Source organism: Pongo abelii, chromosome 13 (genome assembly GCF_028885655.2).
Source record: "Pongo abelii isolate AG06213 chromosome 13, NHGRI_mPonAbe1-v2.0_pri, whole genome shotgun sequence".
Lineage (NCBI taxonomy): Eukaryota > Metazoa > Chordata > Mammalia > Primates > Hominidae > Pongo > Pongo abelii.
The window spans coordinates 120,254,206-120,270,961 of NC_071998.2; the positions used below are offsets into that span (position 1 = coordinate 120,254,206).

The window sequence follows — 16,756 nt, forward strand, 5'->3', positions numbered from 1 at the left end:
CTGTAGATCTTTCCTACCTTGGGAAAAGACAAACACAGGTTTGGATAGGACTGGAACATGGAAAGGTCTTAAGAAGGACCCCTTGATGAGGTCCTGGTGCTGTTCAGCCCATCTTTCTCTATGGACACCACTCAGTGGGACACCAGAGGCGGAGTGGGGTCGGCTAAAACAAGATCCAGCCCAAGCAGGATCTGATCCTCCCTCAACCCCGCCAAAGTTGACCCACCTCTCCCTTCAGTAATTCCTAGCCCTCTGCTCTTTCCCTCGGGGGTTCTCCACCTCCAAGTGAAGCCAGGAGAGCAAAGGTCACTCTGGTTTCCAAGTGGTTTGCCCAGCTTTTCAGCTTTTCACTAAGATGAGGACTGGTCTTTGGTAAAAATGACTCCCTTTCTGACTGCTTATCAAGGGTGGGCTCTAGGCTGGACCCTCACAACACCCCGCAAGGTGTGGACTGTCATTACTCCCATCTGCAAGATAATTGAGGTTCAGCCTGGCTAAGTGACTCACCCAAGGTCACAAAGTTTTTTTTTTTTTAGTTTCACTCTTGTTGCCCAGACTGGAGTGCAATGGCGCGATCTCGGCTCACTTCAACCTCCGCCTCCCAGGTTCAAGTGATTCTCCTGCCTCAGCCTCTCTAGTAGGTGGGATTACAGGCATATACCACCATGCTTGGCTAATTTTATATTTTTAGTAGAGACGGTGTTTCTCCATGTTGGTCAGGCTGGTCTCCAACTCCCGACCTCAGGTGATCCGCCCGCCTCGGCCTCCCAAAGTGCTGGGATTACAGGCATAAGCCACCACGCCCAGCCATTCAAGGTCACAAAGTTATTAAGAAGCTGTGCAGCCAAGGATTCTGACCAGATTAGTTTGACTCAGAGACTAAAGTGTTAACCATTATGCTTTACTCCCTCCAGTGTCCACTCTAGCCTCCTCTGAGGCTGCAGGGTGAAAGAGGGGGCTCTATAGCACACTCAGGTTCTTTGAGTTGCTGGACTATCCCTTAAGACTCTTTTCTTTTTAAATATCAGCAAGGCTGGGATGGTGGCTCATGCCTGTAATCCCAGCACTTTGGGAGGCTGAGGTGGGCAGATCACCTGAGGTCGGGAGATCGAGACCAGCCTGACCAACATGGAGAAACCCCGTCTCTACTCAAAATACAAAATTAGCTGGGCATGGTGGCACATGCCTGTAATCCCAGCTACTCAGGAGGCTGGGACAGGAGAATCGCTTGAACCTGGGAGGCGGAGGTTGCAATGAGCCGAGATCGCACCATTGCACTCCAACCTGGGCAACAAGAGCAAAACTGTCTCAAAAAAATAATAATAATAAAATAAATATCAGCAAAACTAGAACTAGGAGAGCTTTGCTTTTTATTTTAAATCTAAATCAACTGAAAAATCAAATCTGCTTTTCACACCTTGGCTCTTCATGCTCAAGTAGCTGTCTGCTGTGGGGACTGTTCGCCCTCCCCATGTCTGTTTCCTCCGTCACTGCTGCTGCACTGTAACAGCTAGGCCATCAGCAATATCAGGAGGTAGAGAGGCAGAAGGAGATTGTCTATCTGTGTAGTGTATGCTTCCAGGAGGGACACAGTGCTGATGGACCCCAAAATCCAGGTGTAACTGTAGTTTAGGTCCACTCCACTGTCAAAGATTAAGATCAGAGCTACGGAAATGATCTGCGCAAATATAGATGTCATGGTCCCCTCAAAAGTCTTTTTGGTTCCAGGCCAGCGGATCTCCCCCATGGTGCTACCGAAGATGGAGGCCACGGTATCACCCACACCCACAGCCAGGACACCGGCATAGGGGACGAGGGCCCTGGCTCCCCCCAGGCTACCCTTCTGTGTGCAGGGTCTGGGGATCAGCCAGATGGGAAGAGACATGCCCAGGAGCAGGTAGATGTGTGTCAGAATGAGTGGTCCACTGTCTCGTTCATCCAGAAAAAGGGACAGGAAACTCCGTAGAGTGTGACCCAAGGGCTTGATGCGGAAGTAGCGCACATACTCCAGGAAGATGAAGACTGCCAGACATACAGTGGCGGCTACATAGAGCAGTGGCCGGTCAAAGATGATACCTGGGATGTAGGTGGCTACCACAATGAGGTGGAAATACTTTCGGGCGATGGTGGGGGCCTGGTGCTTCTTGGACTCGGAAGATGACCGCTTGGCATTCTGGTACAGCACCACCAGGCAGGCCAAGGTGGCCAGCAGAGACCAATAGGCTAGGAGGTAGATGCGGGTGTCTGTCTGGAAGAGGAACTGAAGAAGCCAGAGCAGGGGATTCCTGCGGATGAGCCGGTGCAGCCAGGGTAGGACCACACCAAGGCTCAGCACACAGGTCATGAGGTGGAAGAAGATGGAGGAGGCCCAGGTGCCTGAGTCCATGAAGACAAACAGAGTGCTGAAGAAGATGCCCATGAGTACCATGCCTACTACCACCACCAGCAGGAAGAAGTCCACTGGGTCCCCCTGACTTTCCACCAGTGTCAGAGAGCGCTTGATGAGCTGGTTGAGGACAAAGCTAATGCCACCCAATACCAGTAGTGCCTCACCAGGGGTGAAGCAGCGGGGCAGCAGGTACAGCAGAATCATGTTGAGATAAACGAAGATCAGAAGAACTTCCAGGACTTCGATCACCTCCCCCACGCTCAGCGAGTGCTTCATGATATAAATGATAACACCTCCAGCCAAGCCCAAGATGACACAAGTGTTGGTTGGCACTGGGCGAGTGATGCCGAGCGCCAACACTGATGAGAAGAGGGCCACTGCCATGCCAGTGGCTGCCACCACAATGCCAAAACGCTCAAAGAACGGGTTCCCAGCAGTCTGGCACCGCTCCTTCATGACTAGTCCAAGCAAAGGCATGACCATGGAGGCGGGCAGTAGGCCACTGTTTGCAGACATTCGGAACTGGAAGACGGCGCTTCCCTGCTGTAGCAGCCGGTCCCACTTGTATTGGACGTAGAAGGCCTGCACTGCGAGGGCCACGGCGCACCACGAGTATCGGTCCCATACGGTTGCGTGGATGCTCAGCACCACTGCAAACACTACTGCCGCCTCTGCCAGCACCGATCCACTCAGCAGAGCCCCAGGCCCCGGGGCCGGAGATAGGCACTCTCGGGTCATATCTCTAGACCTGGGGCTTCACGGAGGCCGGGGGACTACGGACGCCCTAGACTTCGGGCCCCTCAGCCCCGTCAAGCAGAGGGAGGCACTTTCACCCGGCCAGCAACCTTCTCCCTCCGTTCTCCAGCAGCGAGGAGGGAACTCCACCGCAGGTCACTTCTGCGGCCTGGGAGCTGGCGCCCGGCCACCCCCACAGCCTCCAACCTACGGCGTAGACGTCGCCACTCTGCAGCCTTCCTCACAGTTACAGCCGCCCCCGCTGCCGGCTCCTCACCTCTTTGGGCCTCGCCATCTTGGCACCGCCCCGCGGCAACGTCACGTGACGAAATCCCCGCCCACACTCCGGATCCGGGGGCGAGCGGTCACGTGGGTATGTCGTCTGGGGGCGGGGTTAGGGCGCGCGCGCGCGCGAAGATGGCGGCGGCCGCCGGCGGGCCGTGTGTGAGGTGCGGAGCGGGTAGAGTGGACCGGGGTGGCTGTGAAGCGCGGGGTCAAAGCCGAGCGGAAGCGGGGCGGGAATTGGAGGCGGGATGTGGCGACGGTGGCAGGGCCAACCCCGGCTGGGTGGACGGGCACCGAGACGGGAGGCGGTTACGTCCAAACGGTCCCCGCGCGCGGGGATCTGAAGAGTCTTCTTCAGGAGGGGGGCCGGCTCTTCACCCCTTCCCTCCGCGCTCGGCCTCCCATCTCCTCACCCAGGGCCCTTTGCCTTCCTCTTCTCTCACCTCCGGCGCGTCTCTTGGCGCCTTACCCGCCCTTCCTTCTCCGGCCGTGACGCTCCCTCGAGCCACGGGGAGCTTTGCGGTCGCCTGGGGTACCCCCCACCCACGTCCCTGCTGCAGGCTCCCAGTGTCCTGCCCCGGCGTCGAGTGCGCCCTGCTGGCTCCCCAACCTCTCCCGCGATCTGTTCTTGTTAGGATTTTGTTTCGCGTTGAGCGGAGCCACGCTTGCGGCTTCTGCCTTCTCCGCGCCTGGAATCGTTCTTTTCTTGCACTGAATCAGTCAGCCAGCATGTCCAAATCCTCCAAGAGATTTCAGGGATTGAACTAGGCTTTAGGGACAAGAAGATGAAATATTATATACGAAAGCTACAATTCTGACAAAGTGCTTTCTAGCGTCAGACCCTGGTGGAGCGCTTCCCATGAGTTATCTCATTCAATTCTCGCAACTCCGAGAGGCGCCTTCTATTTCACAGATGACTCAGAAGTCCAGCGCAGAGCTAGCCAAGTGTTAAAGAGAGGATTCAGGCTGAAGTCTGCGTGCCTCCAGTGCTATAACCAGACCACCACGCCTCCCTCTGTCTTCCACATTGCAGCTCGAAGGTGTTCGTTCTTCCCACCACCCTCTCTCCTTAAAATTAAACATCCCCGTCTCTTATCCTTCCCTGTGCCAGCAGTGTTTTCCCCATTTTTTTTTTTGAGACGGAGTCTCGCTCTGTCGCCCAGGCTGGAATGCAATGGCACGATCTTGGTTCACTGCAACCTCCGCCTCCCGGGTTCAAGCGATTCTCCTGTCTCAGCCTCCCAAGTAGCTGGGACTACAGGCGCCTGCCACCACGCCCAGCTAATTTTTGTAGTTTTAGTAGAGACGGGATTTCACCATGTTGGTCAGGATGGTCACAGTCTCTCAACCTCGTGATCCACCCTCCTTGGCCTCCCAAAGTGCTGGGATTACAGGTGTTAGCCGCTGCGCCCAACCGTTTTCCCCACTTTTTTGTTACGTTGTTCATCGCTGTATTCTCCCTCTCTCTCTCTCTTTTTTTTTTTTTTTTGAGACAGAGTTTCTCTCTGTTGCCCAGGCTGGAGTGCAGTGGCGCGATCTCGGTTCACTGCAAGCTCCGCCTCCCGGGTTCACGCCATCCTCCTGCCTCAGCCTCCTGAGTAGCTGGGACTACAGGCGCACGCCGCCACGCCTGGCTAATTTTTTTTAGATGCTTTCTGGAGATGTGGGTCTAGCTATGGTGCCCAGGCTGGTTTCGAACACCTGAGCTCAAGTGATCCTGCTGGCTTCCCAAAGTGCTGATATTATAGGTGTAAGCCACTGCGCCCGGCCACCACTGTATTCTCAGCACCCAGAAGAGCATGTATGATAGGCTGTCAGTAAATACTTATTACACATATTGCCCATGCTCTCTGATATGACTTCCTTCACCTCTCAGCTGGAATTGAGATGTCTTTGCAATTTCCACCGGACAAGGAATGAACCTTGTGAGGAACAGTTTGCTTTTTCCTCCCCTGCCGTTTTGTGCCAGCAGTGTTGGGGCAGTGTTGTCACTACTGTTCCTTCCTTTTTTTTTTTTCGCTCCTGTTGCCCAGGCTGGAGTGCAGTGGCGCGATCTCGGCTCACTGCAATCTCTGCCTCCCGGGTTCAAGTGATTCTCCTGCCTCAGCCTCCCCATTAGATAAGACTACAGGTGCACACCACCATACCCGGCTAATTTTTGTGTTTTAAGTGGAGACAGGGTTTCACCATTTTGGCCAGGCTGGTCTGGAACTCCTGACCTCAAGTGGTCTGCCCTCTTCGGCCTCTTGAAGTGCTGAAGTGCTGGATTACAGGCATGAACCACCATGCCCGGCCTGAATACTGTCTTGTTATCAGAAAAATGATTAGTGATTCCAGTGTGCCATGTGGGAGTTGGTGGCTATTCATTGAGCAGAATTGAAGTTGCTTTTAAAGCATTAACCAATAGGAAAGAGATATGTAACTTTTAGGTGTGTTTAAACTTCTTTTGATGAGAAAATCCTGAAAGACTAGTTATTTATTTGAGACAGAATCTTGCTGTTGTCGCCCAGACTGGAGTGCACTGGCCCGATTTTCACTCACTGCAATTTCTGCCTCCTGGATTCAGAGGATTCTCCTGCCTGAGTCTCCTGAGTACCTGGGATTACAGGCGCCCACCACCACACCCAGCTAATTTCTTGTATTTTTAGTAGAGACAGGGTTTCACCATGTTGGCCAGGCTGGTCTCCAACTCCTGACCTCAAGGTGATCCGCTGGCCTCGGCCTCCCAAAGTGCTGGGATTACAGGCTGACAATTTTAAAACAGAGCTAGAGCTTTGTGTTAGTTTTTTGTGTTTTTTTTTTGTTTTTTTTTTTTTTGGAGAAGGGGTCTTGTTCTGTTACACAGGCTGGAGTGCAGTGGCAGGATCTTGGCTCATTGCAACCTCTGCTTCCCTGACTCAATTGATTCTCCCACCTCAGTCTCCAAAGTAGCTAGGACTACAGGCACACTCTACCATGCCTGGCTGATTTTTGTATTTTTTGTAGAGACAAGGTCTCACTGTGTTGCCCAGGCTAATCTTGCACTCCTGGGCTCAGGTGATCCTCCTTGATCACTCGTGATTATGACTCACTACAGCCTCACCCTCTGGGGCTCAGTGGAGCCTCCTACGTCATCAGCGCCCCCAGGAGCTGGGAACACAAGTGCAGACCACCACACTGGCTAATTTTTTTTTTTTTTTTTTTTTTTTTGAGATAGAGTCTTGCTCTGTCGCCCAGGCTGGAGTGCAGTGGTGTGATCTCAGCTCACTGCAACCTCCGCCTCCTGGGTGCAAGTGATTATTGTGCCTCAGCCTCCCGAGTAGCTAGGACTACAGGCGTGTGCCACCATGCCTGGCTAATTTTTGTACTTTTAGTAGAGATGGGGGTTTCACCATGTTGTCCATGCTGGTCTCGAACTCCTGACTTCAAGTGATCTGCCTGCCTCAGCCTCCCAAAGTGCTGGGATTACAGGTGTGAGCTGTTGTGTCTGGCCCATGTTAGCTAATTTTGTATTTTTTTGTAGAGACGGATTCGCCATGTTGCCTAGGCTGGTCTCAAATTCCAGGGCTCAAGTACTCCTCCTGCCTTGGCCTTCCAAGGTGCTGGGATTACAGGTGTGAGCCACCATGCCCAGCCTGTTTTTCAGTTTTACAAAACTTGTAGTTAACATAGCTTTCATTTTTTTTTTTCTTTTTTTTTTTTTGAGAAGGAGTCTCGCTCTGTCTCCGGGCTGGAATGCAGTGAAGTGATCTCGGCTCACTGCAACCTTTGCCTACCAGGTTCAAGCGATTATCCTGCCTCAGCCTCCCGAGTAGCTGGGACTACAAGCACGCACCACCATGCACAGCTAATTTTTGTATTTTTAGTAGAGACAAGGTTTCACCTTGTTGGCCAGGATGGTCTCGATCTCTTGACCTCGTGATCCGCCCACCTCGGCCTCCCAAAATGTTGGGATTACAGGCGTGAGCCACCACGTCCAGCCATAGCTTGCATCCTTTTTGCAAAATGTTAAGGATATTTTAGGACCTTTTCATCCCTTCTCTCTGCAAATAGGCTTTCTAAGCAGTGTTGATTATTACAGATTACTATTCTAGGTGTTGGTTTAGGATCTGACAAAATACAATCTCTGTCCCTTTAATAACTTTTTTAAAAATAACTATTTACTGAGGGAATTTCCTTTTTTGTTTGTTTAAGACAGAGATACGTCATCACCCAGGCTGGAGTGCAGTGGTGTGATCTTGGCTTACTGCAACCTCCACCTCCTGGGTTCAAGCGATTTTTGTGTCTCAGCCTCCCAAGTAGCTGGGAGTACAGGAACCCGCCACCATGCCCGACTAATTTTTATATTTTTAGTAGAGACGAGGTTTTTGTTTAGTAGAGATGGGGCCATGTTGGCCACACTGGTCTCAAACTCCTGACCTCAAGTGATCCACCCACCTTAGCCTCCCAAAGTGCTGGGATTACAGGCATTAGCTACCGCGCCTGACCAGGTTAAAATCTCATGTTTTAGTTTCCTAATTTTTATTTTGAACATTAACCTTCTGAAAAAAAAAATTTTTTTTTTTTAAGGCGGAGTCTTGCTCTGTCGCCTAGGCTGGAGTGCAGTGGCACGATCTTGGCTCACTGCAAGCTCTGTCTCCTGGGTTCATGCCATTCTCCTGCCTCAGCCTCCCAGGTAGCTGGGGGTACAGGCACCCGCCACAACGCCCGGCTAATTTTTTTTTTCAGTAGAGACGGGGTTTCACTGTGTTAGCCAGGATGGTCTCGATCTCCTGACCTCGTGATCCGCCCACCTTGACCTCCCAAAGTGCTGGGATTATAGGCATGAGCCACCGCTCCCGGCCCTAACAATATTATTATATAACAAGATTACTTTCCAAAAATTTAACAAATCATTTTGTATATTGAGATTTTTTGCTTTCAGAGAGTAGACAAAATGGCTATGAGGCAGTGTACAAGTTTGTATGATCAAAAAGAGCAAAATTACCTCTGTTCTCTCATTTTGCAGGAGCAGTAGAGAACTGTGGACTATTCTGCTTGGAAGGTCAGCTCTGAGAGAGCTGGTAAGTGGTGGTGTTCTTGAGTGAGTTCTCTGGGTTCTTTGTGTAGCTTTTGTTACAAAAAAACACTTTTTTTTAATGTAGGAAGTAAACACATTTATTTATTTATTTAGAGACAGAGTTTCGCTCTTGTTTCCCAGGCTGGAGTGCAATGGCATGATCTTGGCTCACCGCAACCTCCGCCTCCCAGGTTCAAGCGATTCTACTGCCTCAGCTTCCCGAGTAGCTGGGATTACAGGCATGCACCACCACGCCCGACTAATTTTGTATTTTTAGTAGAGATGGGGTTTCTCCATTTTGGTCAGGCTGGTCTCGAACTCCCGACCTTAGGTGATCTGCCCTCCTTGGCCTCCCAAATTGCTGGGATTATAGGTGTGAGCCACCACGCCTGGCCTATTTATTTATTTTGAGATGGAGTTTCACTCTTGTTACCCAGGCTGGAGTGTAATAGCATGATCTCAGCTCACTGCAACCTCTGCCTCCCGAGTTCAAGCAATTTTCCTGCCACAGCCTCCCGAGTAGCTGAGATTACAGGTGCATGCCACCACACCTGGCTAATTTTTGTATTTTTAGTGGAGACAGGGTTTCACCATGTTGGCCAGGCTGGTGTTGAACTCCTGACCTCAGGTGATCCACTTGCCTTGGCATCTCAAAGTCCTGGGATAACAGGCGTGAGCCACTGCACCCGGCCACTTTTTTTTTTTTTTTTTTTTTTGAGGGGAGAGTCTTGCTCCCAGGCTGGAGTGTAAGTAGCTCGATCTTGGCTCACTTCAACCTCTGCCACCTGGGTTCAAGTGATTCTCCTGCCTCAGCCTCCCCAGTAGCTGGGATTAGAGGTGCCCACCACCACGCCCTGCTGATTTTTATATTTTTAGTAGAGACAGGGTTTTGCCATGTTGGCCAGGTTGGTCTCGAACTCCTGACCTCAGGTGATCTGCCCACCTCAGCCTCCCAAAGTTCTGGGATTGCAGGCATGAGCCGCTGTTTCTGGTGTAAACACTTTTTTTAATTCCTAAAACTTTATAAACGTGGTCAGATGCAGTGGCTCTTGCCTGTAATCCCAGCACTTTGGAAGGCCAAGGCAGAAGGATCAATTGAGTGCACAAGCTCAAGGCCAGCCCTGGCAACATAGCAAGACCCTGTCTCTACAAAAAATTTTTTTTTAAATTAGCCAGGCATGGTGGTGCATGTCTGTAGTCCCAGCTACTTAGGAGTCCGAGGTGGGAGGATTGCTTGATCCTGGGAGGTTGAGGCTGCAGTGAACTCAAGCCTGGGAGACACATCGAGACCCCAGCTCAAAAAAGCAAAAAGCTTTATAAACGTTATGCATTCCCTACTTCTTTGCTGAAATGAGACTACCTAGCCTAGCCACTGAAGTCTTTTAAATCTACCTTTGTATTTCATTGATTCCTTTTATGAAAAGATACCTGTGTTCATTGATTGGCTGCTGAGAGTAGGGGTACAAATATCATTCTGCTACCTCAACCTAAGAAAGATTCTTGGCCAGGCACGGTGGCTCATGCCTGTAATCCCAGCACTTTGGGAGGCCGAGGCGGGCGGATCACCTGAGGTCAGGAGTTCGTGACCAGCCTCAACATGGAGAAACCCTGTCTCTACTAAAAATACAAAATTAGCCGGGTGTGGTGGTGCATGCCTGTAATCCCAGCTACTCGGGAGGCTGAGGCAGGAGATTCGCTTGAACCCGGAAGTGGAGGTTGCAGTGAGTTGAGATCACGCAGCTGTACTCCAGCCTGGGTGACAAAGCGAGACTCCATCTCAAAAAAAAAAAAAAAGTCAGGCCTGGTGGCATATGCTTGTATTAGTAGTTCCAGCTACTCAGGAGGCTGTGGTGGAAAGATCGCTTAATCTCAGGATATCAAGGCTGCAGTGAGCCATGATTGCATCACTGCACTCCAGCCTGGGTGACAGAATAAGACCCTGTCTCAAAAAACAACAAAGCAAACTTCACCACAACCTCATTTATATTTTTAAATAATTACAGTCAGCTTAAGTATATCAAACATTAGAGGAATGGTAAATGAATTATGATCTACCAACTTGATACAAGTATTATGCAGCAACTTGAAAGTATGTTTATCAAGACTTTCATAATAAGGTTAAGTCAGTATGTTATAATGTTAAGCAAAGAAAAGGTTACAGAATTCTGTATTCAAAATGATTTCAACTGTGGGGAAAAATGCATATTAAAAACATTCAAAGGAATGTGTAATACTTAGTGTGATTCTGGAATCTGATTTTTTTTTTTTTTTTTTTTTGAGACGGAGTTTCATTCTTGTTGTCCTGGCTGGAGTGCATTGGTGCAATCTCGGCTCACCACAACCTCTGCCTCCCAGGTTCAAGTGATTCTCCTGCCTCAGCCTCCCGAGTAGCTGGGATTACAGGCATACACCACCACGCCCAGCTAATTGTATTTTTTAGTAGAGACAGGGTTTCTCCATGTTGGTCAGGCTGGTCTCCAACTCCCAACCCTAGGGGATCCGCCCACTTTGGCTTCCCAAAGTGCTGGGATTACAGGCGTGAGCCACCGTGCCTGGCCGAGTCTGATTATTAATAAAACTGCATTTGGGCCGGGCGCAGTGGCTTACACCTGTAATCCCTGCACTTTGCTGACATGGGCAGATTACGAGGTCAGGAGTTCAAGACCAGCTTGGCCAATATGGTGAAACCCCATCTCTACTAAAAATACAAAAAAACTGACTGGCGTGGTGGCGTGCACCTGTAGTCCCATCTACTCAGGAGGCTGAGGTAGGAGAATTGCTTGATCCCAGGAGGCGGAGGTTGCAGTGAGCCAAGATTGTGCCACTGCACTCCAGCCTGGGCGATAGAGTGAGACTCCGTCTCAAAAAAAAAAAAAAAAAAAACACCACAAAAAACTGCATTTGCGGTTGGGTGCCTTGGCTCACGCCTGTAATCCCAGCACTTTGGGAGGCCAAGGCGGCCAGATCACCTGAGGTGGGGAGTTCGAGATCAGCCTGGCCAACATGGTGAAACCTCATCTCTACTAAAAATACAGTAATTAGCTGGGTGTGGTGGCTGGCACCTGTAATTCCAGCTACTCAGGAGGCTGAGGCTCGAGAATCACTTGAACCTGGGAGGCGGAGGTTGCAGTCAGCCAAGTTTGTGCCACTGCACTCCAGCCTGGGTGACAGAGTGAGACTCTATCTCAAAAAAAAAAAAAAAAAAAAAAAAAACTGCATTTGTATAATTGCCTTGTTCTTTTCCAGAGTCAGATTGAGGCAGAACTGAATAAACATTGGCGGCGATTGTTAGAGGGACTTTCTTACTACAAACCTCCCAGGTATGGCAATTCCAGGTGTCTGGTTAAAGTAATTCCCCTAAGGAAGCTGACATGGATAAAACCATCCTCCTATATGCTTTGATGATATTGTAGGGTTATACATACCAGAGATAATACAATTTAGTTTACCAGTGGAAAACAGTACGGTACATTTGTTTTTTCGTTGACTGAAAGAAAAGGAAATTCCTTCTAGAAATACAGTATTGTAGAATATAATTATGATCTATGTGTGGGGATGAGAATTTATTAAACATTGAACGAATTTTCTAATATTTATTCAGAGTCCACAGTGTCTGTGTGAGCACTAATTGGTGGGAGATAGCAGTGAAGGATGATACTAACAACTGACACTTGTGTAGTGTTAACTATGTAACAATTATTACTCTAAGCACCTGACTTATCAAAAGTTATTTAATCCCCACAACACCCCTTTGAGATAGTTACTACTTTTATTCTTTGGGTGAATATATAGATCTTTTTATTGGGTAGTGGAAAACATAGTAATAAAATATAAAGTAGTTACAAATAAAGAGAATGCAACTTGTAGGGCTGGGCTTATTTGATCTTGATTCCTAGTCCAGATCTCATTCTATTATGCATTATAGTCTAAGTCACCCTCATTTCCCTTCTACTTTTGTACTTCTTTTGAATGTATTACATCTTTACCTTCCATTTTCATTCTCTTAGGTTAACGATGAAATTTTCCTTGTTATTCATCTGTCTGTTAATTCTTCCCCCGTAATTACCTTGAAGTAAATCCCAGATTCCTTGTTATTTTATCTGCAAATACTTGACTATGTATCTAAAATACATGAACTTTTTAAAAAGATAATCACTATATTATCACATTTAGGTACTCTTATCATTGTTTCCATTTTACCAATGGGGAAACTGAGGCACAAAGAGATTAAGTAACTTCTCATGGTCACACAGCTAGTAGGTGATAGAACCAGGATTTGACCCTGGTGGTCTCATTCCAGTGTCTGTTCTTTTTTTTTTTTTTTTTTGAGATGGAGTTTTGCTCTTATCGCCCAGGCTGGAGTGCAGTGTCACATCTCGGCTCACTGCAACCTCCACCTCCCGGGTTCAAGTGATTCGCTTGCCTCAGCCTCCCAAGTGGCTGGGATTACAGGTGCCCACCACCACGCCCAGCTAATTTTTTTCTGTTTTTAGTAGAGATGGGGTTTCACTATGTTGGCCAGGCTGGTCTTGAACTTCTGACCTCAAGGGATCCTGCCGCCTCAGCCTCCCAAAGTGCTGGGATTACAGGTGTGAGCCACCACTCCTGGCCCCAGTGTCTGTTATTTTTTGTTGTGGTTGTTGTTGTTTTTGTTTTTGAGATGGAGTCTTCCTCTGTCACCCAGGCTGGAGTGCAGTGGCACGATCTCGGCTCACTGAAACCTCCACGTCCTGGGTTTAAGCGATTTTCCTGCCTCAGCCTCCTGAGTAACTGGGATTACAGGCGCCCGCCACCATGCCTGCTAATTTTTGTATTTTTAGTAGAGATGGGGTTTCACCATGTTGGCCGGTCTGGCCTTGAACTCCTGATCTCAAGTGATCTGCCTGCCTCGGCCTCCCAAAGTGCTGAGATTACAGGCATGAGCCGCCATACCCAGCCTACTGTTTTCTTTACTATCTTTTTTCTGTTCCAGGATCCAACCTAGTTGTCAAGTGCCTGTAGTCTCCTCTTAGCTGTGACAATGTCTTAGTCTTTTTTTTTTTTTTTGAGACGAAGTCTCGCTCTGTGGCCCAGGCTGGAGTGCAGTGGCACGATCTCAGCTCACTGCAAGCTCCGCCTCCTGGGTTCACGCCATTCTCCTGCCTCAGCCTCCCGAGTAGCTGGGACTACGGGTGCCCACCACCACGCCCAGCTAATTTTTTGTATTTTTAGTAGAGACGAGGTTTCACTGTGTTCGTCAGGATGGTCTGGATCTCCTGACCTCGTGATCCGCCTGCTTCGGCCTCCCAAAGTGCTGGGATTACAGGCATGAGCCACCGTGCCCGGCGACAATGTCGACAATGTCTTAGTCTTACCTTGATTTTCATGACCTTGAACAAGTTTGAGGACTAGTCAGTTATTTTGTAGTATGCTCCCAATTTGGGTTTGTCTGATGTTTTCCTTATTATTAGACTGGGGTTGTGAGTTTTTGGGAAAAATACACAGAGGTGAGGTGCTCTTCTTTTTTTTTTTGAGATGGAGTTTCGCTCTTGTTGCCCATGCTGGCGTGCAGTGGCGCGATTTCAGCTCACTGCAACCTCTGCCTCCTGGGTTCAAGCAATTCTGTCTCAACCTCCGAAGTATCTGGGACTACAGATGCATGCCACCATGCCTGGCTAATTTTTGTATTTTTAGTAGAGACAGGGTTTCACCATATTGGTCAGGCTGGTCTTGAACTCCTGACCTCAGGTGATCCGCCCACCTCAGCCTCCCAAAGTGTTGGGATTACAGGCGTGAGCCACCGCACCTGGCCGAGCTACCCTTCTTACCACATCATAGCAGAGAATACGTGCTGTCCACATGCAGTCACTAGTGATGTTAATCTTGGTCACTCAGTTAAGGAGGCATTTGCCAAGTTTCTCCTCTGTAAAGTTACTTTTTTCTCTTTTTCTGTTTTATTTTTTGGAAGTGAGTACTAAATATAGCCATGTCCAGCTAATTTTTTTCATTTTTGGTGGAGATGAGGGTCTCACTTTGTTGTCTAGGCTGGTCTCAAACTCCTGGCCTCAAGCTACCCTCCTGCCTTGGCCTCCCAAAGTGCTGGGATTACAGGCATGAGCCATTGTTCTGGCCCCTCCCTACCCTATTTATTTATTATTAGTTTATATCAGTATGGACTCAAATATATTTATTTTATTTATCTTATACTTTGTTTATACCTTGTTTCAGCTTTGGCCATTGGGCATTCTTTTAGGTTGGCCTCTGTCCTTTGGGCGTGTCCTTCCTTTTTTCTTTTTTTCTTTTCTTTTTTTCTATTACGTCATCTCCTACCGAAAGGACTTTGGTTTCTTAAGCCCTTCTGTACTTCGTTTCACTATAAGATGCTTCAAGATTTTCTTGTATTTTCCTTGCCCTGGCTCTAGAATCAACCAATTCTCCAAGGAATCCTGTTATTAGAGAATGGTATTATAAAGCAGGATCTGGGCACTGCATGTGCCTCCTGCTATTGGAGTGTTAGAAATCCTAGGCCTTCTCAGTAGACGGAGCTATTACAGATAATATATTAATATATGTATGTATACCACAGACCTGGTTTTAAATTTTAGCAACTGTTTATGAGCTGTGGGATTTTTGGTAAGTTATTTACCCTTTCTAAGTGCTGGCAATTCCATTTGTAAAAGGAGAATAGTAATATTTGCCTTTTAGGGTAGTAGTAGGGATCAAAAATAATGTAACTTAATGTGTTTACAAATAACATTGTTATAACTGTAATTTAACCACTTTTTTTGTTTTGTTTTGTTACTTAGGCATAATCAGTTCTGTGTTATGAAGTCTGTAGAGGTGAATATGTGTGTGTGTGTGTGCGCGTGCACGCGTGTGTGTGTTTGTGTGTGTGTATAGGCATCTGAAGGGCAGAAAATAGTCTGTACGAAAAATATTTTAAAATATTTTTATTTTAAACTCAGTGGGCTATTGAGAATGAAGAAATGATTCACTGTTCTTTTCATAGTCCAAGTTCAGCTGAAAAAGTGAAAGCTAATAAAGATGTAGCTTCACCATTGAAGGAACTGGGTTTAAGAATCAGCAAGTTTTTGGTGAGTAAAAATTAGCACTCGCTCAATTTATTACTTGCAGTGTGGATGTGCGTGGTTATGTTGCTAGTGATAGTGAAAATTCAGTTTATTTTTGTTTTGGGGATTAAATTGTTTTATAAATACACAGGTTGCAGCTCTTCTCCCTAAAAGTTACAGGTCAAAGTTGCCTGATCCATTCACTGCATATCATAGGGTTTTCTTCACCAGACATGTGGTGGTCTTTAAGGTGACTAAGTTTGTCATTTTGGAAGCTCACATCATGCCTTCTGCTGTATTAATGTGCTTGGTGAATAAGCATCGTTGTTTCTGGCATGTACATTTAATTGTAATAAAAATTGTATGTCAGTGACTGGCTCTTGTCTTCTATTAGAGTCAGAATTGTTATGTTTTATGAATCTTTGAGAAGCATTTTTGTTTATTCAAGTCCTGTGTTCATTGTAGAAGACAAATCTTTAAATTCTCTGCATCTTGTGTGCAATTTCTGAGCTGTTCCTTACTTAAAATCTCTGTGTTTCAGGGTCTTGATGAAGAACAGAGTGTGCAGTTACTCCAGTGTTACCTGCAAGAGGACTACAGGGGTACTCGGAACTCAGTAAAGGTTTGTGGTTTATGTCAGCTCTTTTCTTCTGCCTTTATCCTTTTTCCCTGTTGGTTTTAGATAATGTAGGATTTTGGCACCAATTCTTTTATTGGTGGTAGGTGATCAGGTACAGTCATTTTCAGGGAAGACCTACTAAAGGCTTTAAAAAAACATGACCTGGGTGCAGTGGCTTGTGCCTGTACTCCCAGCTTCTTGGGAGGCTGAGGCAGGAGGATCACTTGAGTCCAGGAGTTTGAGGCTGCAGTGAACTGTGATCGCACTACTGCACTCCAGCCTGGGCAAAAGAGTGAGACCCTGTCTCTTTAAAAAGTAAAGAATATATATGCACGTAAGCTGAGATCTGTCTTCATACTTGGAGGAGTGGAGAGGTCAAAGACTGACATGTTAATCATAGAATCTTGGGCTATTAGAGGTGATAAGGATTTGGTAGAGTTTCTTTTTTTTTTTTTTTTTTTTTTTTGAGATGGAGTCTCGCTCTGTCGCCCAGGCTGGAATGCAATGGTGTGATCTTGGCTCATTGCAAACTCTGCCTCCCAGGTTCACGCCATTCTCCTGCCTCAGCCTCCCGAGTAGCTGGGACTACAGGTGCCTGCCACCACGCCCGGCTAATTTTTTGTATTTTTAGTAGAGACGGG

General features: G+C 47.8%; 2 protein-coding genes across 3 annotated transcripts in view; one reads left to right on the forward strand and one right to left on the reverse strand.

The window, feature by feature from the left end:
- Positions 1-1,353: 1,353 nt before the first annotated feature.
- On the reverse strand, positions 1,354-3,422 carry DOLK (dolichol kinase). Its single transcript, XM_009244938.3, has one exon. The coding sequence runs from the start codon at positions 3,125-3,127 to the stop codon at positions 1,511-1,513; it is 1,617 nt and encodes a 538-aa protein (XP_009243213.3). The 5' UTR covers positions 3,128-3,422; the 3' UTR covers positions 1,354-1,510.
- Positions 3,423-3,494: 72 nt separating this feature from the next.
- The window catches only part of NUP188 (nucleoporin 188), a 55,882-nt gene continuing 42,620 nt past the window's right edge, over positions 3,495-16,756 (forward strand). For both annotated transcript variants that reach the window (XM_002820283.6, XM_054521179.2), the window contains exons 1-5: positions 3,495-3,573; positions 8,397-8,451; positions 11,694-11,767; positions 15,436-15,520; positions 16,038-16,118. In XM_002820283.6, the coding sequence (XP_002820329.2) occupies positions 3,500-3,573; positions 8,397-8,451; positions 11,694-11,767; positions 15,436-15,520; positions 16,038-16,118 (369 nt within the window). In that variant the 5' untranslated portion in view covers positions 3,495-3,499. The remainder of the gene's footprint in view (positions 3,574-8,396; positions 8,452-11,693; positions 11,768-15,435; positions 15,521-16,037; positions 16,119-16,756) is intronic.